Raw genomic sequence first — 22,456 nt, 5'->3', positions numbered from 1 at the left:
ATGGCTGCAATATAACAAAGAGTGAAAAATTTAGGGGGGTCTGAATACTTTCCGTACCCACTGTATATATAGGCATAAGAGGTATGGTAACAGGACCATCTTCCACTTACAAATTGTGTAAAAAATTAAATAAAGTTACCTGAGATGGACCAATACAGATTTTGAATAGTTAAATATGTGTATTACTAGATTCGGTCTTTAAAAAAAATGTTTTTGGAAGAGTTTTGGAAGCAAATGGCACCCATTCGGTGGAATGGCCCATATGGCCAAACCTCAATCTTATAAATTTTCTATGATGCAATTTATTAAACAATGGGATAAATTATGGACCAAACTTAATTTAAAAAAAAAAGAAAAAAAAAAGTGGTTTAACTTTATTTTTCAAGAAAAAAACTATTTAGTAACAGGAATGAAACTGGGTAACAGGAATGAGTATCCATTATATTAATATATAGGTTTGACTACACATGTGAGGTATTAATGCCCGCACCGATATAGTGAAAGTGCTGAAAACTGACTAGTGAGCTGACCTCACTGCTTAAAAAATAAATAAATAAAACTCAAGTCATGTTTCTATTTAAATCTAGTGGTCTGCAGAGGTTTTTGTTAGGGTTATGTTTAAAGGTAGAGGACAGGTTATGAGATAAGACATAAATAACGAAAAATAATAAATAAATGTTAAATTAAAATTGCTATGACAAATAATAAACTTAGCAAATAATGCCTTTTCAGTTTTTCTGTGAATATTGTTTTCTTACAGTGCAGGTCACACTCAAACTTCATTCCATGTATAAGTCTAATACATAATTGCCACAGGACAGAAATTCCAAGTACATTTACTGTCATACTTGCAGGAATTTAATATAAAAACAATGCAGGAAGAACCATAACTTTTTTCTGGGCAAAAACTCAGTGTGGACAGAAGGCAGAAAACAGAGAAAAAGATGCATTTTCAAATTTATCTAGATTAATATGGATTAAGCCTAATATTTACATTAATAAATCAGATGACACAACTCACTCCTGTTACTATTACTCAGCTTCTTTATACGAGTATAGGATATACGAGTATATGAGTAACAGGACTGAAAGTAACAGGATTGAGATTTTAGGATAAAATTAGCAAATACATATAATATAGCCACATGGAGCACATGCTAATATTATGAGAATACTCTGCAAATTATAGTGACTCACCAAAGATTTGTATTTTTAAAATAAACAAGTAACATCTAAAAAATAATTTTGGTAACAGGGCAGTATATTTATATTGACGCTCCCAGCCACCATTACAATATCATCATATATACAGAAAACGAAATGAGACCACATGCTTTCGTTCATTTCATTGCCTTCAGAAGATCCAGATGTTGATTTTCCAAGTTTTTTTTTTTAGAGGGGGGGGGTGTTAGGGTAACAGGGCAGAGTGAAAACTTGGGGCTAAAATAAGTATTTTATCTAAAATACTATAGATTTATTTTGAAATAAATGTGTTTAAAGCACAGATGGGATATGGAGGAATACAAAAATGCTAAATAAAAATGATTTCTTAAGAATCATTTAGATTAATGTGCAGGACACTTTGCTTAATAATAAAATGTATTTTATAGTTAATTGTTATGCATATTTGTACATATAATGTCCTGGGGACAGAAATAGCACACTGTGAAACCTGATAAGTTAAGAATACTCAAAACATTTGAGTAATCGAACAAAAAATGTTAAGTTAGTAGAGCTTAAAATTTTTATGACAAGTGGGGCAGGGCTGAGAGCAATGGGAGCCAAGCATTGCTTAAGGTGGCCGAGAGAGCTCAACGTGCTGCAACTTCAGAAAACACATGCAAATAGAAAAAGCACCAGCAAATCAAGAAAACATCTTCATCAATTTGACAGCAGGTGATGCAAATGCTCACAACACAACCAAATAAAGATTTTTATTATAAGTTTCTTTGTTTGGTTGTGTTGTGAGTACTTGCAGTGCATCTCTTTATTTGGTTGTGTTGTGAGCATTTGCAGCACGTGTGTTGTAAAATTGACGAAGTTGTTTTCTTAATTTGCAGGTGTTCTTTCTATTTGCAGTGCGTAGGAGCTCTCTCGACCACCGTACTTGCTTCCATAATCCCACCCCACTTATCACAATGATAATTATATACAACTTGCTTCCATTAACAACACATTCATTCAGATCTTTAGTTAAGCGCTAATTAGCAACAGCACACTGGCACGTGCTAATGTAGTTATCTGAAAGACTCACAACACTTGCATGTAAAAAGTCAAACAACACGCAGTTTAGTCTTTAAGTTTTGCTGTCCATCCTCAACCTAACCACAGGCTCGATCTACTCTTCACCACAACGGTAACACTACAATACCCAACATAATAGAAACCTATGTAAATCCTAACATAGAACAACATTTAAGTACTAACTTATGTCTCTCCATGTTAATCTTGTGCAAAAACACACAAAATAACACTTAATTTCTACATTTATTTTCCTTGTTGTATGATGCAAAGCATGCTGGGAACTAGAAAACGCAATAATTTTAAGTTCATATTTTAAGTTCAACATTTTGAGTTTAAAGGACTTATTTCAATTAAGTCCAATGAACTTTCATTATTATTTTCGAGAAATTAACTCATTTCATTTCATTAATTTCACTGTTCGGTTTTACAGTGCACCCATTCGGTGGAATGGCCCATATATTCTAACAATAAACAAATAAATACATGAATACTGTAGTATTTACTCGGGTTGCTTTTGTTTTATATTGCATTTCATTTGAAGATCTAAAGCAATTTAGATATACATAAAAACAGAAGAAATTATTTAAAAAAGAAAAAAAAAAAGAAAAAAAAAAAAACTGAAATTCATGACCAATTTAAGATCTAATTATGTCTCCTCTCTCTAGTACTGGTTATCATCCCACCTAGTGTTAAAGGTCTCATCACTGAGATCAGGGGGATGACACATAGATATGTTGCTCTTTGTGAGGGACCGAGAAGTCAGGAACAAGGAACACCAGCTTTCACTAGAAAAATTGGGTTTTTATTTACCCCCAAACCAATAACTCTACAAACTCATAATCATACAACAAATAAACCAAAAAGAAATGAAATCAAACTATCCAAACAGACACAAAACCAACAACTAAAACTGACTTCACAAACGAACAAAGCAACAGCTTATAAAGCAAGAGATGGGCCCCATTACAAATTAAGAGGGAAAGCAACACAACTTTTACATTCAACAGGTAACATTACACAAGTCAAACTTAAGTCAAACAGAGAAACATATTAAATCAAGATAAAGAAAACAAAATGTAATTACATCTCATAAATATACAACTACATAAATCAATTAATAAAGAAATCAACTTTTCCTCCTCCCCCGGGCAACCTCAACGAATGGTATGTCCGGGCAGAACCACTAATGCTTAAATTCTGTTCCTGCCCGGACTCTAATTTTCGTCACACCAGGATGCGGCTGCAGCAGACGACACCTGAAGATCGCCACACGTCACCGGTGAACTTAAACTCAAAATAGAAACAAATGTAAGTAACAGATACAACGCAACTAATTCGTGTGCACTCCAAATCAGCAACGATGTATATAAAGATGAACTGTAAATGTAAACCTAACAATAAAGAACTAATGAATATTGTGTTTCATGTGGTTATTATAAACTAAAGCCAAAATAAATACAAATGACAAATTTAAATAAAGATTAACCTTAAATGACTAAATATATCCTTCATATAGATATATGTATGAAAGCGCATGTTTATGGATACGTGTGGATGAGTGTGCTGTATATAAGATGATACATCCACATTACCACTCTTGTGCGGCCACCACTCGGGCCGTCACACTCTTCATAGACACACAGCTGGGCTCTGGAGATGCTGATCTCTGGTTCTGGCTCTGGTTCTCTCCCTCTTCACTGAGATTCATCTTACAGGGGGCATTCATCTGTGTCTCTATGAAGATTTCAGTTCTGCATGTGAAGATAAAATGACAAAAACTGGACAGTTATCTTTAGATAATAAAATTTAAAAAAAGAAACAAAAAACAACAACAAACTACCTCCAAAATAAAATCAAAGTTTCTAATTATTTGGATTAGATACATAAAATGTATTTTTTATAGCTGATGGTTAATTTCAAATTTGATATTAATCAGATCATAATAAAATAAAAACACATACCATACTGAATTATAATGGAATCTGTGTATGAATCTTAGCTTATATAAAATGTTTCTGTACTTTTAATGCCAGTGCATTAGCTACATTTATATCAAAATAAACACTTTGTTGAAGTGCATTAACTTCACTTATGCCATGGTCTGTCTGAATACTCGATTCTGATTGGCTGGCAGGTGTTGATTAAATTCGTTGAACTGCATAGGTAGTTCCAGGTCAGTTTAATCACGTTCTATATTAATGTGCTTCCTATAAACATTGGTAACCATAGTAACATACAGTTACAGTTGAATAGTAATACAGATGAAAATAACTGTCATTTTTATCGTTCTTGTCAAATATTGCAGCGCAAATATTATTAACATCTTTAATATGTGAATGCTGGCAAATGATCATGGCATAAACGGGATAATCAACGGCTAGCTGTGCATTAAACGATTTGAATGCACGACGTGGAGGCGAAGAACCGCCCGACGCGCAGCGTTGCTCACTTTCGTTTGGAACGTCCCCACAAATGGCCTCCCCTTCCCGAAGTGCCCTTCAAGGGCGCAAAATATCCGTTTGGAATTCACCCTCTATCTCACTGCGTGTCTTATAGAATATTTAAAATATTACCGTTTCCTGGTCCAAAGGCTACATAAGATACCAAAAGAATATAAACGCTGCTAATATACACTCGTGATTGTCTGTATTAGGCCCTACTCCCGAAAACAAAATCATGATTCTCTATACCGAGATCTCAGTTTGACAGCGATTCTTTATTGAACATCAAATGTAAATGATTCATCTTTTCTGAATCCGTTAAAACTAGGACACCGTGAGTCCGGAGATTGTGTACAAAGCTGTGAGTTTTTAAAAACGAGCATTCTGAAAGCTACGGCTTGTACCACGTGACCGCTAAACCCGACGCGGAACCAGAGAAAAATGCATGTTACTCGATTGTTTGCACTGAGTGAAACCAAAACTATACTGTAGTGCGCAGAACCCAGATCAGAATCACAAACTGAAATATGCAACAGCACAAGTATTTATTCATTTTCCATGAATAATGACTTTTCTTGTTTCTCTGAAGTGGCCACTTGTTGAAGCCCTCAAACTTGGGACTAGAAATGTTTTTCTTCATAACCAGTCGAACCACGACCATTCTAGGAATAGGAACAAAACAGTTTTACAGCATTAAAAATACACACAGACCCCATTTACACCTGAGGGGTCCAGACTGTGTCTCCAGTTGTAATACTCCAGAATACAGTAAACTTGAGGATGTGACGTGAAATCACAGATTAGACCTATGTGTGATATTATCATTTTAAATTATTATAAAGCTATCTTTAACTGAACTCACAACATTTATTTAACTCTACACATCTACCTTTCTAATCTTACAAATTTGCATTCAAAAGGAAAAAATGTAAATGTGTTTATGGTTACATTACTTTTACAAAATGCTTGTTTTCTATATCTTATATTTAAATGTTTATTTTCTTCTATTTTTTTTATGTGATTTATTCTTTTGGTTTCTCTACCCAGTATTTCAAATAAAATAAAATAAACTACAGTACTGAAAATCCAGGTATCAGTGTGACGAGCGTCCCGATTACTCATCAGCGTCGCCCTGGAAACGGATCAGGAACACCTGCACTTCCTCGTCACCGGCCGCTCGGTCACAGCTGCAGCTCGTTAACGGCCGGGCTATAAAGCCACGCCGAGCCAAGCCACAAGGGAGTTCATTCTCCATGAGACAAGAGCTAACGTCGTTCTCTCCTTTCCCTCGCAGACAGCAGCAGCTGACCGAGCGGCACTTTCTGGGACACAAGACTTATCACGGAGCACAATCCCACGGCCAAGGAACAGGAGGAGAGAGAGCACCGAGGCACCCACTCACTTGACACACTCTACCTACCACAAATAAATCCACCCTCCGGGGCATTTATTTTGCACCTTCCTTGTCGTGTGATTCTTCACCCCGTGACAAGTGGTGGAGAATGCGGACATGAGAGTGAAGGATCACCGACAAGGAGAATCATTCGCCTGGATGCTCACCCCGATTTTTTTCCCTGTTCTTCCTCCCGTATAGGTGCGCGCTCCTCCCCCAACTCCTTCTTCAGAAATCAGCAGCAGATTGCCAAATATCTCGCAGCACGGCAAGGCCAGACGGAACAAGAGCTCGCCGCTCTCTGAGCCGCTAACCCCCCCATATCGCCTTCGAATCCCCGGGTGCAGGCTGTAAGGCTCCTTCCGAAGATGACTCCTCACGATGACGTTGAAGCATATCTCCAGATGTTCGAGACAACCGCGACCTTGGAAGGTTGGCCGCCCGCAGACTGGGCCCGGGTACTGGCTTCCCTATTAACCGGCGAAGCTCAACGAGCTTACTTCAGCCTTCCCGCGGCTACTGCTGGCCAATATAATGCGCTCAAGCGCGAAATCCTAGCCCGACTGGGCCTATCGGCCATATGTGCAGCGCAACACTTCCATGAGTGGGAATATAAAGCCCGTCTACCGGCCCGGGCTCAGGCCGCCGGGCTTACACAACTGGCGCGACACTGGCTGTTGGGGAGAGTGTGCGTCGCTCCTGGCTCACCCTCCGGGGAAATGGCGGCGCTCTCTCTCCCCACATCTCGCTGTTGGGTTGCATCCACCAGCTCCACGGCTTCCACCAGCTCTACCGTCGAGGTCGGGTTTCTCATGCCGACTGCTTTTCTGTGGGAGCGAGGGAGTGCCCGGAGGAACCGATCAACCACGACGCGCTCCATCACCTGCGTCGCTGAGGGGTCCGCTTCCAACAGCCAGCCGGAGGGCACCCCGCGACACACGAGTAGGCCGGCGGCCCCCTCCGCTCGGGATGAACCCATGCCCACAGAGCCTCCCACACCTCCCGCTCGAACCTGGCTGGCAGGCTGCATCGTGCATCGGGACCTTCCCGCCGGGGCACCGGAGACCAAGGTAAAGGTGGATGGAAAACCGTTCCGGGCCCTCCTAGACTCGGGAAGCGCAGTAAGTCTCGTCCAGACACACGTCCTAGCCCCTCGCACGGAGTGCAAGACCTCACTGCCCATAACTTGTGTCCACGGGGACACTCGCCAGGTTCCGGCCCATCGCGTGACCATCTCAGCTGCCCCAGGCACCTGGCCCGTCGAAGTGGGCGTAATGAGAGATCTCCCCGTACCCGTCCTGATCGGCCGAGACTGGCCTGGATTTGACCGCCTTCTGGCGACCCTCACTCAGCCTGCCAGCCCTGGAGGGGGCCGCCGAAAACAACCAGCCCCGAAGAGGCCGCGACGACGCCCTGTCCTTCTAACCACGGATAGCGGGTGAGATGGTGAGTCCCCCTCCCAAAATTCTAACGTCTTCTATGATGTGTTCCAACAGGTCTCGTTTGGCCGAGCCCAACGGGAAGACGACCGGCTGAAGCACTGTTGGTCCCAGGTCCGGATAATGGACGGAGAAGAGCGTCAGCCAGCGCCCCATCCTCTTCCGCACTTCGTCGTCGAGAACGGCCTACTCTATTGTGTCACACAGCGAAGGGGGGAGGAAAAAAAAGATACTGGTTGTACCTCGCTTGAAGACGGAGACCGTCATAACTCTGGCACATTCCCATCCCATGGCAGGGCACCTCAGGCCGGTCAACACTGCCCAACGAATTAAGGACCGTTTCCATTGGCCGGGCTTAGACGCCGAGGTGAAACGGTTCTGTCAGGCTTGCCCCACCTGCCAGCTAACAGCGCCCAGGAAGCCTCCCCCCAGTCCGCTGATTCCACTTCCCATCATTGAGGTGCCCTTCAAGCGCATCGGGATGGATCTGGTAGGGCCGCTGCCGAAGTCTGCACAGGGGCACGAACACATACTGGTGATCGTCGATTATGCCACCCGGTACCCAGAAGCGATCCCCCTGCGGAAGGCCACAGCCAAGGCGATCGCCCAGGAGCTGTTCCTTCTATTCAGCCGAGTCGGCATCCCAGTAGAGATCCTGACCGATCAGGGGACCCCATTCATGTCCCGGCTAATAGCTGACCTCTGCCGGCTGCTGAGGGTGAAGCAGTTGAGGACCACGGTCTACCATCCCGAGACAGACGGACTCGTCGAGCGCTTTAATCAAACCCTAAAATAGATGCTGAGACGAGTGACAGCTGAGGACAAGCGCGACTGGGACCTCATGCTCCCGTATGTCCTGTTCTGAATCCGCGAGGTCCCCCAGGCCTCAACTGGCTTCACCCCCTTCGAGCTCCTCTTCGGTCGACAACCCCGGGGCCTCCTAGATGTGGCAAAGGAGGTCTGGGAGCAGCCCGGGAGCAGCCGGCCCCCCAACGTTCAGTCATTGAACACGTTAAGGAGATGAGGGAGAGGATCGACCGGTGATGCCATTAGTCCGGGAGCACCTGTGACGAGCGCCCCGATTACTCATCAGCGTTGCCCTGGAAACGGATCAGGAACACCTGCACTTCCTTGTCACCGGTCGCTCGGTCACAGCTGCAGCTCGTTAACGGCCGGGCTATAAAGTCACGCCGAGCCAAGCCACAAGCGAGTTCATTCTCCATGAGACAAGAGCTAACGTCGTTCTCTCCTTTCCCTCGCAGACAGCAGCAGCTGACCGAGCGGCACTTTCTGGGACACAAGACTTATCATGGAGCACGATCCCACGGCCAAGGAACAGGAGGAGAGAGAGCACTCAGAGCACCGAGGCACCAACTCACTTGACACACTCTACCTACCACAAATAAATCCACCCTCCGGGGCATTTATTTTGCACCTTCCTTGTCGTGTGATTCTTCACCCCGTGACATCAGTATTAACAAGAATAAGAATGTGTCAGTATCATACTTGTTCTCTAAAAAAAGTGATACTGTGACATCCCTATTTATTGTATTTTGTGCATTGTAACCACAACTTAGTTTTGAACACTTCTATGTCCATGATCTTTTCTGTTTTTAATTCACATGAGTGAACAGAGACAGAGGAGGACCAGGAAATTACGCAGGTCAGACTCAAACCTGCGGGAGCACCACGGTTCCAATGTGTCTTGAGCTAGTGCCCTGTGTCTCAGTTCTGATGCACAACTTTGTGGTGATTAACAAATACAGCAAATTAGACTGAAGTGAAAGAGTGTATTAATGAAGTAAAGAAATTGTACTCCATTTACAGTTTATCATATAATGTAGTCACAAGGAGGCATTATTACATCAAAATTGCAGGCTGTATGAGTCTTGCATGATAGTTTCTCTCTCAGAGACTTAGGAGCAGATGATAAGCAATATACTGTAATTTTACTGTAGTTTTACAATTTATTTTACAGATTGAAAATGTTAGACTGTGAATTTACATGTCTAATGTAAAATAACATGAAAAAACCTGTAACTGTGAATTAAAAAAGAAAAAAAAAACGTTTCTAAAGAAAAGTTGGTAACAATCAAGCATAGCATTAATTCTGGCAGGTCACATTAGTCAAGCTTGCATCAGCTGACTCTCAGCTGATCCATATCTACCTATAGGAATACGACGCCTATGTCAGCTTCCTATACATGATCCTTCAGTATTATCAGCAGCTTTCGCGTTGCTCAGTAGCTCATGACCCTTCTCCATCCCCAACTCCTCTTCTCATCCAGTCAGAATCTGGCCTTCTGATTATCTTTTGAATCAGGCTAATGTATAAAATGTGTACATTAAATTATTGATCATTAATGATATCTGCAATACATTTATGTTGGTTCTGTTCTGTTTCCCTAGGGGGGGGGGGGTTATTGATGCTCTCCCTGCTCTTGTCCATGCTAGGCTGCATGGATGCACAGGGAGTTCTTGCCCAGAACAGAACCATACCGCCAATCCAAACTGTATGCTAATTGTCAATCATCTTTGACGATAGTGGTCCTGACAGAACTTTATATTGATGGTCCCTTTTGAACATTCTGTTGACAATAGAACCTTGCACTTACATGTCAACTAACTCTCATTACAGTATTAGTAGAGTATTAGTATTATTAGTGCTTAATATCTGCTAATTCTTTATTGTGGTGATCTCCCAAAAGACATTCTACTGACTATAAGAAACTCTGCAAGAACATGTCAACTTAATCTAACCCTAACCTCACCATTCTACAAATACTCTACTAACACTCTAGTGAGAGATAGTAGATGCAGTGCCGTCCACTAATATCGGCACCCTTGGTGAGCAAAGGTGGCTGTGAAAATAAATCTGCATTGTTTGTCCTTTTGATCTTTCATTCAAAAATTTACAAAATTCTACCCTTTCATTGAAGTAAAACAATGGAAACTGGGGGGAAACTCACATTATGAAATAAATGTTTTTCTCTAGTTCATGTTAGCCACAGTTATTGGCACCCAATTATTGCAACGTCCTTTTCCCTACATAACAGCTTTGAATTTTCTCCTATAATGCCTGATGAGTTTGGAGAACGGAGGGTTACGTAGGTAACCTAGGTTCTGTGAATGAAGTCAACACGCCACAGTATGGGTCAGCCTCGCTAAGGATGAGCTGTCAGGAGACGATATATCAAATTAACCACGCCCCGCTTGCAATCACCTCCTATAAATACAGGTGTTAATCAGCCGGCCCTTTCTCTTTTTCCGACTGGCTCTAAGCAGTCCCCGAGTGACCACGCTTCGTGGCGTGTTGACTTCATTCACAGAACCTAGGTTACCTACGTAACCCTCCGTTCTATTTCATCTCAGTCAACACGCCACAGTATGGGTCAACTGTGTACCAGATAAGGTCATGAGGGGAAATCTAGCGGGGCAATAACCAGGACATGATTAATGCAACAGAACCTTTATTAGTTCTTCATATAACTTACAACCAAACCACCAGGTAATAATACCTTGACATAACTGTAACATAAAGCAGTTTATAACTGTTCCGCTGTTTGCAGAATAGCAGATGAAACTGTCCTTGCCAGATCCAGACGATAGAATTTGGCAAATGTCAAAGAGGACGACCAGCCTGCTGCCACACACACTTCTTCCAGAGGCCCCTTAAATAATGCCCAAGAGTCCCCATTCCTCTAGTAGAGTGGGCCACCACCCCTTGGGAGGAGGCCTTCCAATGCTGTGGTAGGCTAGTTCTATTAGCCTGACCACCCACCTTGCGAGCCGCTGCTTGGACACCACCTGGCCTCGCACTGAGTCTCCAAAACAGACAAACAGCTGATCAGTCTGTCTGATCTGTTGAGTGCAAGCAATGTATCTCCTCAGTGCTCTGACTGGGCAGATTAGATGTAATCTGGCTGCTTCTGCTGAATCATGAGGAGGGGATGAAAGGGTTCTAGTACCAAAGGTCTGGAGACATAAGAACGAGGCAAAACTTTTGGCAGAAATGATGGGTTCGGAAGGAGAGAAATGGATGAATCTTCTTCCCCAGTCTCAAGCATGCAGGGTGTACTGACAAGGCATGCAATTCACCCTCTTAATTGAAGCAATAGACAAGAGAAAGGCTGTCTTCAACGTGAGAAGTTCTAATCCCAATTTGTCTAATGGCTCAAAGGGCTGTTCTGTCAGAGCTTTCAGGACAATGCCCAAGTCCCATGAGGGAACCAACCGAGCTTGAGATGGACCTAATCTACGAGCTCCTTTCAGAAAACATTTCACAAGAGGATGGACACCAACTGTGCTACCTCCGTAGTCCATATGGCGATCTGATATAGCCGCCACATATCCCCTCAAGGTTGACTCCGTCAGTCCTGTCTCCAACAGGGACTGGAGAAATGACAAAACTAACTCCACCCGATGAAACTGGGTCCATTCCTTGGAATGACACCATTGAGAGAACCTTTCCCATCGAGCAGCATACAGTCTCCTTGTAGATGGGGCTTTGCTGCCTGCAATGTTGTTAGAACCGCCTCCCAGAGCTCTGGAAGACTCCCATCTAGTGGCCAGACGTGCAGATTGTACTTCCCTGGATTTGGGTGCCAGAGTTTCCCTTGGGCCTGAGACAGCATATTCTTCCTGACTGGGAGACGCCATGGCGGTCCCCTCTGTAATGCTACCAAATCCGGCATCCATGCTTGCTGGGGCCAATCTGGTGCCACCAGCAGGACTTTGGCCTTTAAGATCCTTACTTTGGCTAGGACCACTGGCAGAAGAGGGAATGGAGGAATGCATACAGGAGCCTTGGAGGCCATTTGTTTGCCAGAGCATCCACCCCTAGTGACCCCTTGGGGCCCACTATTGAATACCACAGGGGACAATGTGTGGTTTCCAGTGAGGCAAAGAGATCCACCTGAGCCACCCCGAACCGAGACCAGATCTCCTGCACCACTGCCGGATGTAGTCGCCATTCCCCTGGCCTGGGGCCCCCCCTGGACAAAAGGTCGGCTGCTACATTGTCCTCTCCCGGGAGGTGTAAGGCCCTCAGGGACACCCCCTGAGCATGTGCCCATAACAGAAGGTCCCGAGTTCTCCTGTAAAGGGACGTTGAACGTAACCCGCCCTGATGGTTTATATATGACACTACTGTGGTACTGTCTGAGCGAACAATGACATGCTTCTCCTGAAGCCGAGGCCGAAAATGGATCAGGGCCGAAATACTGCCTCCAGTTCCAGCAGATTTATGTGTGCTCCTCCACGAGGCATCCCATTGTCCTTGTGCTGGATTGCCTCGCCAGACAGCACCCCAGCCCTCCAGTGATGCATCTGTTGTTATCATTTCCCTTAAACATAAAGGGCCCAGTGTGACTCCTTCCTTTAGGCCTGGAGTCAAGAGCCACCACTGGACTGTTGGAAGACAATCCCTGTTCCTTGGGATCAGTCGCTGTCCATTCTCGTATGGACTCACTTTGTATTTTGCTAACCATAGCTGCAGAGGGCGCATGTGAAGCAATCCTAATGGTACTACCTGACTGGCTGCTGCCAACAGGCCAAGCAGCCTCCGACCAAACTTCACTGTAACCTGCTCCTTCCAGAGGAGCTGGGATAGACATTCTTCCAACACTAATTGCCTTTGAGGGGTCAGAGATGCTCTCATCGTTGTTGAATCCAAGGTCAACCCTAGGTATGTCACTGCCTTGGTGGGGATGAGACAACTCTTCTTGCTGTTCAGCTTCAGCCCCAAGTTCTGTAAATGGGTTAGGACAACCTTTGTGTTGTTCCTGGCCTGCTGTTCTGTAGGGGAACAAATTAGCCAATCGTCCAGGTAGTTTGCTATCGTATACCCTGACGAAGTGGGATGAGCGCTGCATCCATACATTTTGTAAAGGTGCGAGGGGCCAATGACAGACCGAAGGGAGAACATTGTACTCGTATGCGTTGCCCTGAAAGTAGAACCTTAGATACTTCCTGTGGTTCCTGTGAATCGGGATATGAAAGTAAGCATCCTGGAGGTCCACTGTTGTGAACCAATCCCCTTGCCTGATGAAGGTTAAAAGGGTTGATATGTTGAGCATATGGAAAGGCAGTCGTTTCAAATGACGGTTGAATCCCTTGAGATTGAGGTTGGGACGAAGACCCCCATCCTTTTTCGGAATCAGGAAATAGGTGGAATAAAACCCCTGCCCCATTGTTCCCAAGGGCAGGTGTGTTATTGCTCCCTTTCCTAAAAGGACCGATACCTCTGCTGTGAGAGACTTGCACTGGTTCTCGTCTCCCAGAACAGTAGGGACAATCCCTTGAAACTTTGGCGGTTTTGACCTGAACTGGAGCCTGTATCCGAACTCCAAGGTGCTTAGCACCCATGGACATTGGGTGCATTGGCGCCAGTGGAGGAGCTGTTGACTGGAAAAGTGTGTGACTGATTGTCAGCGACGATTTCTTCCGCCTGACATCCGTGTGATAGAAGACTCTGCTTGTCTGCCCCTACGAAAGGACTGTCGAGCTCCTTGGCCTGGTCCCCCTAGAGCCCCTTGGCCAGCAGTTCTCCGCTGCCCTGGGTAGGCCTGGGTTAACGATTCCGGCCGAGTCCAGCTACTGCTCCCCGCTGATGTCCGCGGCCCACGAATAACTGGTGCCAGACGCACAGAGCGTGTCAACTCTCTTGTCTTACGGGACTGCTCCAGTGCTGCCTCTGAAGGGGGCCCAAAGACCTCACCAGGGATCAATGGAGCTGCTATGACTGCCATGCAGTCTTGGTCCAAAAGATTGGCCTGGGACAGCCATACTTGACGACGCTTGAACCGCACTGGCCATCGATTGTCCCAGAGCTTGGGCATGTGCACTTGTTCCTCGGATCAGCATGTCAATCACCCGTAATGCTTCTGGAATGTCTTCACTCGTCAAGGTAGAGGACAAATCCTGTAGTATACCCTCTAAATAAACCAACAGGAGGGAATTGGTGCATGCCAGTCTTGCAGACAAGGCAGAGGCATGATATGTTCTTTTTAGCTGACTGTCAACTAACCTACAATACTTGTTAGGGTGTATAGCATCTTTGCCAGCCCGGTGGTTGCTCCTGCCAACATAGCAAATGTGGGCCCAATCTGGGGAGCTGAAGCAAGCCGTGGCTGCCGCCCCTGCCAGGTTGCCCAGCTGTGTCTTAGGGAGGGCAGTGGAACCTGGAACCTTCCATGAAGAATGCAACTCTGTCACAAAGTCTGGAAGTATAGGCAAACCTTCCGATTTTCGGCGCTGAGAGCCTCTATCAAACACCGAAGTTGATGTTGAGGCAGGTTGTGAAGCCAGGTTCGCCCGTTCTGCTGCTCTAGCAATCACCGCCTTATCTGATGGATCCAAAGGAACAGGATCCGAAGCCTGAGAAGAGTAATCCATTTCTGAATCAGAGATGTCCTCTTGATCTGATGGCATAGAATTGCCTTCCCTTCCAAACACTCCAGATGCTATCACAGATATCTCATCTGGGTGGCGGCATGGCTGTTTTTGCACCAGTTCCCCAGGGCCTGGAGGCCCCACCGGCCACTGTTGTGCCTGTAACAAATTATTCAGAGTCTCTTGCATTCCTTGCATCTGTCTCTGAAGATGATCCACTTCTACATGCTTGCGCTTGCGAGAGTGCTTACGCCTGACACCTTCTTCTTGAAGATTCTGCTCAGGCTGACGTACTTGTCCTGCAGGGATCTCTGCTGGGAAACCAATGTTGTCTTCCTCTTGCATCTTAAATAGGGAAGTGAAAAACAGCTCAGCTAGCTTTTGTCTTCACAGACAAAGAGGTTTCTTTGGCTTTACAACAGAAGTAACACTGTAGCCTTAATCCTCTAGGTTAAGAGGCTCCTTCACAAACAGCACGCGGCAACGCGGTAACTTTCACCCTCACAGGCAAAGAGGTTCCCGTCAGCCAGTTACTTTAAGTAATAAAGAAAGCAAATCTCACCGTCTTTACCAACTCAATCGTTAGCCAGGAGGCAAAAAAGAGAAAGGGCCGGCTGATTAACACCTGTATTTATAGGAGGTGATTGCAAGCGGGGCGTGGTTAATTTGATATATCGTCTCCTGACAGCTCATCCTTAGCGAGGCTGACCCATACTGTGGCGTGTTGACTGAGATGAAATAGAACACCTGATAAGAGATCACAGACCATTCCTTCATCCAGAGTCTCTCCAGATCCTTCAAATTCACAGCTTCTCTTCAGTTCACCCCACTCATTTTCTATAGGGTTCAGGTCAGGGAACTGAGACAGCCATGGCAGACGCTTTATTTTGTGCTCAATGACACATTTTTGTGTTGATTTTGATGTTTGTTTTGGATCATTGTTAGAAATCTTATAATGGACCATGCTTGGATCTTCCATCAAGACAGAGGCAGTCAGGTTTAGATTTTTTATCTGTTGGTATTTGAGAGAATCCACGATGCCATGTATCTGAACAAGACGTTCAGGACCTCTGGCAGAAAAACAGGTCCACAACATTATAGATCCAGCAGTATATTTTAACGTAGACATGGGGTACTTTTTATCCCTGTTTGCACCAAACCCATCTTGAGTGTTTGCTGCCAAAAAGCTCTTTTTTAGTTTCATCTGACCATAGAAGCCAGTGCCATTTGAAGTTACAGTCCTGTCTGACAATTGAATATGGAGCCAGGAGTTTTTTTCATGAAACCCATTTGAACAACATGTGGTGATGTAGGGGCTGTTTGATATATTTATTTTGATATATTTTTTAGGCTTTCTGATCCCAAGACTCAATCTCTGCAATCCTTGGCCACTCAAACTCTCCTCCTCACCGTGCATTAGGACGATATAGACACACGTCCTCTTCCAGGCAAATTTGTAACATCTTTAGTTGATTGGAGCCTCTTAATTATTACCCTGATGGTGGAAATGGGGATTTTCAATGCTTTAGCTCTTTTCTTACAGCCGCTTTCTATTTTGTGAAGCTCATCAATCTGGTTCTGCACATCAGAACTATATTCTTTGGTTTTACTCCTTGTGATGGATGATTAAGGGAATTTGGCCTTTGTGTTCCTCATATTTATAATCCTGCGCAACAGGAGGTCGTGGCTGGACAATTTCATGTTAATAATCACCCTGGTGTGCTAAAAAAATGTAAACATGAATAGGAATATACTTCAGAGATATTTTACCCATAAGAATGTCTAGGGGTGCCTATAATGGTAGCTAACATGCATTGGAGAAAAACATTTATTTCATAATGTGAGCTTCCCCCCACTTTAAATTGTTTTACTTCTATGAACGCTTAGAATTTTGTGAATTTTTTGAATGAAAGATCAAAAAGAAAAATAATGCAGATTTGTTTTTACAGCCGCCTTTGCTCATATTTACTAAGGGTGCCAATATTAGTGGGCAGCACTGTATGTAGGTGCAACATTACTTAGTCAACAGAACGTGTAAAAGGACCATCAAAATAAAGCGAAACCGAAATGTTTACCCTCATTCACTATTCCCTAAAGTTTACTATATATTCCACTCAATGATTTTTGGGAATTTACAGTTTTTTTCAGTTGCTTTGGGTTAAAAAATATAGAGCACATTCTGACAATGGAAGATGAATTAGGAAACAAACAGGGTCAACAGCCAGGAAGAAGGCGAGTAAGGATTTGAGGTGGAAGGGTAGGAAGGCAAAAGAGTGACCAGAGTCAGAGGTGGAGCATGATGGCCAACATGAGGAGTCGGTGGGTTTCAAAACATTTGGTGATGTACACGTCTAGAAGGCATTCATTTGTTGAACCCACAAACAAGTGTGGTTTTACCTTGAGTGACTTTTATAATGTAGGTTAAATTTTAATATATTTAATGTAATGTAATAAATACGCATGTAATCTACAAGAAAGAGTAATAGTTCATTGTCAAATTGTCCTATAGCCAAGCCCTGTCTAAAAACACAAAAAAAGCACCATAAATTAATGAAAGAACAGAAATTATACAGATACTTCATATCTAATGGTATTCAATTATTTGTAAATTACATTTAACAGGCTCTTTCAAGAGAACATTTGCAATTAGTTTGTGAAAGGTGACTTAACATGCAATAGTATGTTGCTAGCGTGTGATGTTTAAAGCACAAAACAGTGAGTCGTTTAGTGAAATGTCTACTTTTGTGATTGACCGAAAATAACTAAAACTAAATATACATTTTTTTCCCCCGAGTGAATTATAATTTAAAAGTCAACTATGTAATTTGTCATCTTTCATTTCAGCACATGAATAAAATGAAAATTCAAACAGGCATCTTTCAGATGTATTTATATAGGTATTTATTATGCCTATATTCCACATTGCATCGTTATATTACATCTTTAGTGGTCAAACTGTCTATTATTCAAATGCTTAAAACAATTAAAATGTACAGTATAATTATTGCAGTTGAACCAGAGGTTTCACACTCTAGGAAAGTGCATGTCACCATCCAGTCTTTAGAGGATGAACAAGGAAGATTCTTTCAGGAAGTTGGATCTTTAGTTGCTTTACTGTCCGTTTCAGCATCTGCAGGACTGGATCCTGCAGGAGAGCTTAAGTTCTCTGGCTTCTTCTCAATGTCTTTAGTGTGCGGTTCCCCCTGAGGGAGACCTTCACCGGAGGGTTTCACAATCTCTTCAGCAGGGGAAGTGTCTTGTGGAGGCGTCTTTGACAAGGGACTTGTATCATCAGGACACAAAGAAGCAACGCTCTCCTCTTTCACGCCAGGAAATGTCCGGTCTGGATACAAGGGTTTCAGCTGTTCCTCAAAGTAACTCTCCAGATTAGCACCCACATTGGCCATCTCAGTGTCTTCCTACAAACAACATGCATACACAACATTACACATTACATGTGTGATATGCCTCAGTCAAGCTGTGCCACTGTTTGTACCACAGTTATTTTGTGCTCAACAAAAGAAATTCATATAGGTTTGAAACAACTGAGGTTAAGTAAATTACAGATTTTTTTGGATGAACTAACCCTTTAAACGATGTTAAAACATTTATCACAACCTTCGAACAGGTTTTGGTTAAAGGGATAGTTCACCCAAAAATTAAAATTTGATTTTTATCTGCTTAGCCCAAGGGCATCCAAGATCAGTAGAACACAAACGAAGATGAACTCAAACTCTTGCTTTAAGGCAGATCGCAGATTATAAGTGCATTACCGCCACCTATTTCTCAAATAAACCATTGACATTCCTAATTGAGATTGTAGATAGTGTGTCAATGGTCCATTTGAGAGATAGGTGGCGGTAATGCACTTATAATCTGCGATCTGCCGTAAAGCAAGACGACGACGACAACAACGCGTCGACTGTTGAGGGAACGCACTCAGGACAGTTGGACTGGGTGGCAGATCAGAGGTTAAAAAAAAATAAATAAAAAAAAAATAAAAAAAACACGATATAAATACTGTTCAGTTTCTTGCACAGACCGATCGTTTCGTGTCTAAAGACCTAAATGTAACGTCACGAGCCACAGGGTTTAATTCGGTTTTGTGTATGTTTTTTTTTTTCTCTCAAAGCCTTGGGAACCATTGACTGACATTATAGGACTGACAGACTGCAACGGTTTGAGTTAAAAATCTTCGTTTGTGTTCTACTGAAGGTGGTCACCTACATCTTGGATGCCCTGGGGGTAAGCAGATAAACATCAAATTTTCATTTTTGGGTGAACTATCCCTTTAAAGTCGGCATGAAACGGAAGTTACGACTGTCTTTTTTCCTCTACTGTGACGTATATCCGAGTGAAACGGCATCTGAAATGAGAGGGCGGGACTTGATTTCGTCCTTCGAGAATTGATTGGATCGTTGGAAGTTGGGGTGTTACTAACAAAATGGAGGCAGATCTGAAATGCCAGTTTGCAGTTAGTGGTGGGGGATTTCTCGCCACTGGATTCACCGCCGACACCCAAGCATGAATAAATGAGCTATTTATTAGGGATGACGACCACGATCAACAGCACAAAACATGCCAAAACAGCGCGCACGAGAGAGTGAGAGAGACTGCCTGAATATGAGCGCATCCTCCATCAGGTTAAGTCATATTCATGAAACAAATTAGTTTGCGATGTCCTAAGAGTAATGTTGTCGTAATATCCTAATATCTTTTCAGTGTTCAAGGGTAACATACTCCCTCATGACTGGTGTCAGTGCTATAAAGTGAAGCATCAGCTTCAGCTTTTCCCGTCGTTTATCCCAGCGTTTACCCCTCACATCACTAGCTCCGCCCCCTTGCGCCATCACTCGTGACCGGAAGAGTAGATGAGTCCTTTTGAGGGGGAGGTTAATGTTTTTGATTAAAGATTACGAGGGCACATTAATTTTTTTTTTTTAAATAATGAAGTGCACGGATGAATTCTTTATAATAAACACTACAGTATTCCATCAAAAAATAAGAATTGTAAATTTTGATTTCATGCCGACTTTAACACAACACATTATCTAGCAGTGAATTAACCTATAAACTACTTACTGAACTGAATGTAATGGTAATGATACCAGTCTTGTGGATGGTGATTATTTAAAAAAATAAAATTGTACACAAATACCAAATTAACTGGAAAAGAAAAAAAGATTAGATGTTTGATGAAAAATTAAAAGTAGAAGTTTTGTGAATTTAAAACTTCATTATAGAGGGAAGGTTTAAAAAGGTTGGCAACAAGCCCTAAATAAATGAATAAATAAAAAATGAAACATTATACATAGCTTTACATGTTTTATCTAATAAAACTATTTTTATGCTTTTGTTCTTAAAACCAACTTAAGAGACAGAAAGTTCCCCTAATTGAAGAATCATCCCTTAAATCTTGAAAATAATATTGTAAATCAATGTGTGGCCACATACCTTGTGGAAAGTTGCACAGTTTTTGAAAATCAGCCTGACATCCTCAACAAAGTCCTCAGTGCTCTTGTAATTGCTGTCCTCCAGTTTGCTTCTAATCACTGACAGGTCCATTGGCATCTTTATTATCTCACTGTACTCTGGCATCGACTACAAATTTGAAGTGTGAACAAGGGACGGAACAGAAAACAGTCTATATTAATAAATGAAAAAAACTAAAGCTTTGATCCAAACCCTAGTGAGTATATCTGGGTCACCCCAAAATCCGAAGAAAAAACTATCATTTATGACAATTAAGCACATTTTACTTTCCAAATTCTCATTTCTGTAATGAAAAAAAAATCTCAATACCTTTCCAAACACAATGATTTGCATATTTTTAATTCAGTTTTTATTTAAATCAGCATTAACTGAAGGCAGTAAAAATACTACTCAATGTATAAATATTTTAACATGTAATGTTTCCCATTACTTTATTAGTTAATTTAAGATTTCCTATTATACTCAATTATCATTAAATTAATGTCACCATGCAAAAATGCTAGATTACCTTAATTTTCTTTATGCAAAATACTAGGTGCATCCCAAATCGCGTACTTATGCTCTTTTCTATGACGTTTTGTAGTATAAATAGTGCGAGTAGTTGCACTATTTATAAAAGTGCATTTAAATACCCGAATGATGCACTTAAATAACCGAAAAAATTAAGTGTGGAATATTGGACACTTTATACACTCAACTGTCGCAGCTTTAATTACGTTGCGAAGTGGGAGGGGCTATCAGCCTCCAATTATTAATGACAAAATAATTGAGTATATAGTGCATAAGTACATAGTGTATAAGTGCATAGCGTATAGTGCGTCATTTGGGACGCAGTTACTGTTGTTTTTTTTTGGGGATCAAAATTTGACCCATACATTGTGTTTAAAATATTTTTGTATCATTTCCTCAATGAAAATAAATGTAGTTCATGATCTAGAAAGCCATGTGAGATGAAAGATCTTACCGATGGTGTTACAGGCTCCTGAAAATCCGTGCTGAGCTCATTGCAGTAAAGACGAAGCAGCAGTCGCTCACATTTCTGCATGAACACCAAATAATTGCAGCCATTTTAAAAGATATTCGGAATGTAAAACAATTTTTAAAAATGTAACAGCTCTAAAGTGACATCTAAAATAAAGCATAACTAATTGAAATCGGTTCATACTCTTTTATCCACAGGAGTGAAAGCCTCAGAATCTGGATCCTGCTTGACATTGTTCGATTCTCCGCTACCACTGACATTATACTCCATTTCAGGTGAGGTAAGGTCACGGCAGAACGTACAATACCACTCACCACTACAGATACACACAAACACAACACACATACATAACTACAGTAGAATTAATAGAAGAAAACTACAACCACATCTGTTGCATATTAGCAAAAGGGTGACCATTCTCAATCTTTGTTGAAAATTTAACATGAAATAAAATGTTTTTAAATGAAAAACGATATTGTAGGGATGTAACGATATTATCAATATCATGATAGCAAAACTGTCTTGATATTATCGTGGTCACATGACGATATGAAACAATAGGTCTTCCGGACAAAAAGTGTAGTTTTTAACATTTTTGAGGTGATCAGCTCGTGATCCGGTGTCTCCGCGCCTCAGAACGGCTCGGTTCACAGTGAATGAAAGCAGTGAACTCGTTTATTGCACGCGCTGTGAGTTTAGCACACGTTTGGGAACTCGACAGCTATCAGTTAGGCTTCATTTACGCAGCAGATGATTACAGTATTTCATTAGATTTGTAGTGAGACGTGTTTTTGTTAGAATGTTTTCACTGAAGCTGGAGTTTTTCTTCAAAATAAAAGCTTTACTGCTGTTTTCGTCAAAATAGAAGCTTAAAAGTGCAGTATGAATTGCTGACAGCTAGCGGTTTAAATGCAATCCAAATTCAAAATATCTCTTTCAAGTGTAGAAATTAGGAAAGTAGTATTGTAATTTTCCTACTGTAGAGCAAAAATAATATACCTATGAAATATTCATATTAAATTTCATTTATTTTACAGTGCAATTGTTTTACAGTATATGGCTATTACTGTCA

At 42.3% G+C, this 22,456-nt stretch overlaps 2 protein-coding genes across 5 annotated transcripts in view; one reads left to right on the top strand and one right to left on the bottom strand.

Moving 5' to 3' along the window:
- The first annotated feature begins 3,483 nt into the window (after positions 1–3,483).
- LOC131539330 (uncharacterized) lies at positions 3,484–9,081 on the top strand. 2 transcript variants are annotated; one of them, XM_058773852.1, is made up of 3 exons: positions 3,484–3,552; positions 5,980–7,524; positions 8,780–9,081. In XM_058773852.1, exon 2 carries the CDS (start codon positions 6,447–6,449, stop codon positions 7,518–7,520), a length of 1,074 nt encoding a protein of 357 aa, XP_058629835.1. In that variant the 5' UTR covers positions 3,484–3,552; positions 5,980–6,446; the 3' UTR covers positions 7,521–7,524; positions 8,780–9,081. The 2 variants fall into 2 exon arrangements, with proteins under 2 accessions (XP_058629835.1, XP_058629834.1); XM_058773851.1 differs by having other exon boundaries at positions 5,980–9,074.
- trim24 (tripartite motif containing 24) overlaps positions 3,551–22,456 on the bottom strand; it is a 30,925-nt gene continuing 12,019 nt past the window's right edge. For 2 of the 3 annotated variants that reach the window (XM_058773848.1, XM_058773849.1), the window contains exons 15-18: positions 21,568–21,700; positions 21,367–21,441; positions 20,364–20,510; positions 17,794–18,328 (exon numbers count right to left, since the gene is read on the bottom strand). In XM_058773848.1, coding sequence (XP_058629831.1) covers positions 17,996–18,328; positions 20,364–20,510; positions 21,367–21,441; positions 21,568–21,700 — 688 coding nt within the window. In that variant the 3' untranslated portion in view covers positions 17,794–17,995. Of the gene's footprint in view, positions 3,996–17,793; positions 18,329–20,363; positions 20,511–21,366; positions 21,442–21,567; positions 21,701–22,456 lie in introns of those variants that run through there. The other variant, XM_058773850.1, reaches the window with a different exon arrangement.

Source organism: Onychostoma macrolepis, chromosome 04, assembly GCF_012432095.1.
Source record: "Onychostoma macrolepis isolate SWU-2019 chromosome 04, ASM1243209v1, whole genome shotgun sequence".
Classification (NCBI taxonomy): Eukaryota; Metazoa; Chordata; class Actinopteri; order Cypriniformes; family Cyprinidae; genus Onychostoma; species Onychostoma macrolepis.
Note: the sequence above shows the minus strand (reverse complement) of the source record. Positions and strands in the feature narration are given on the sequence as shown.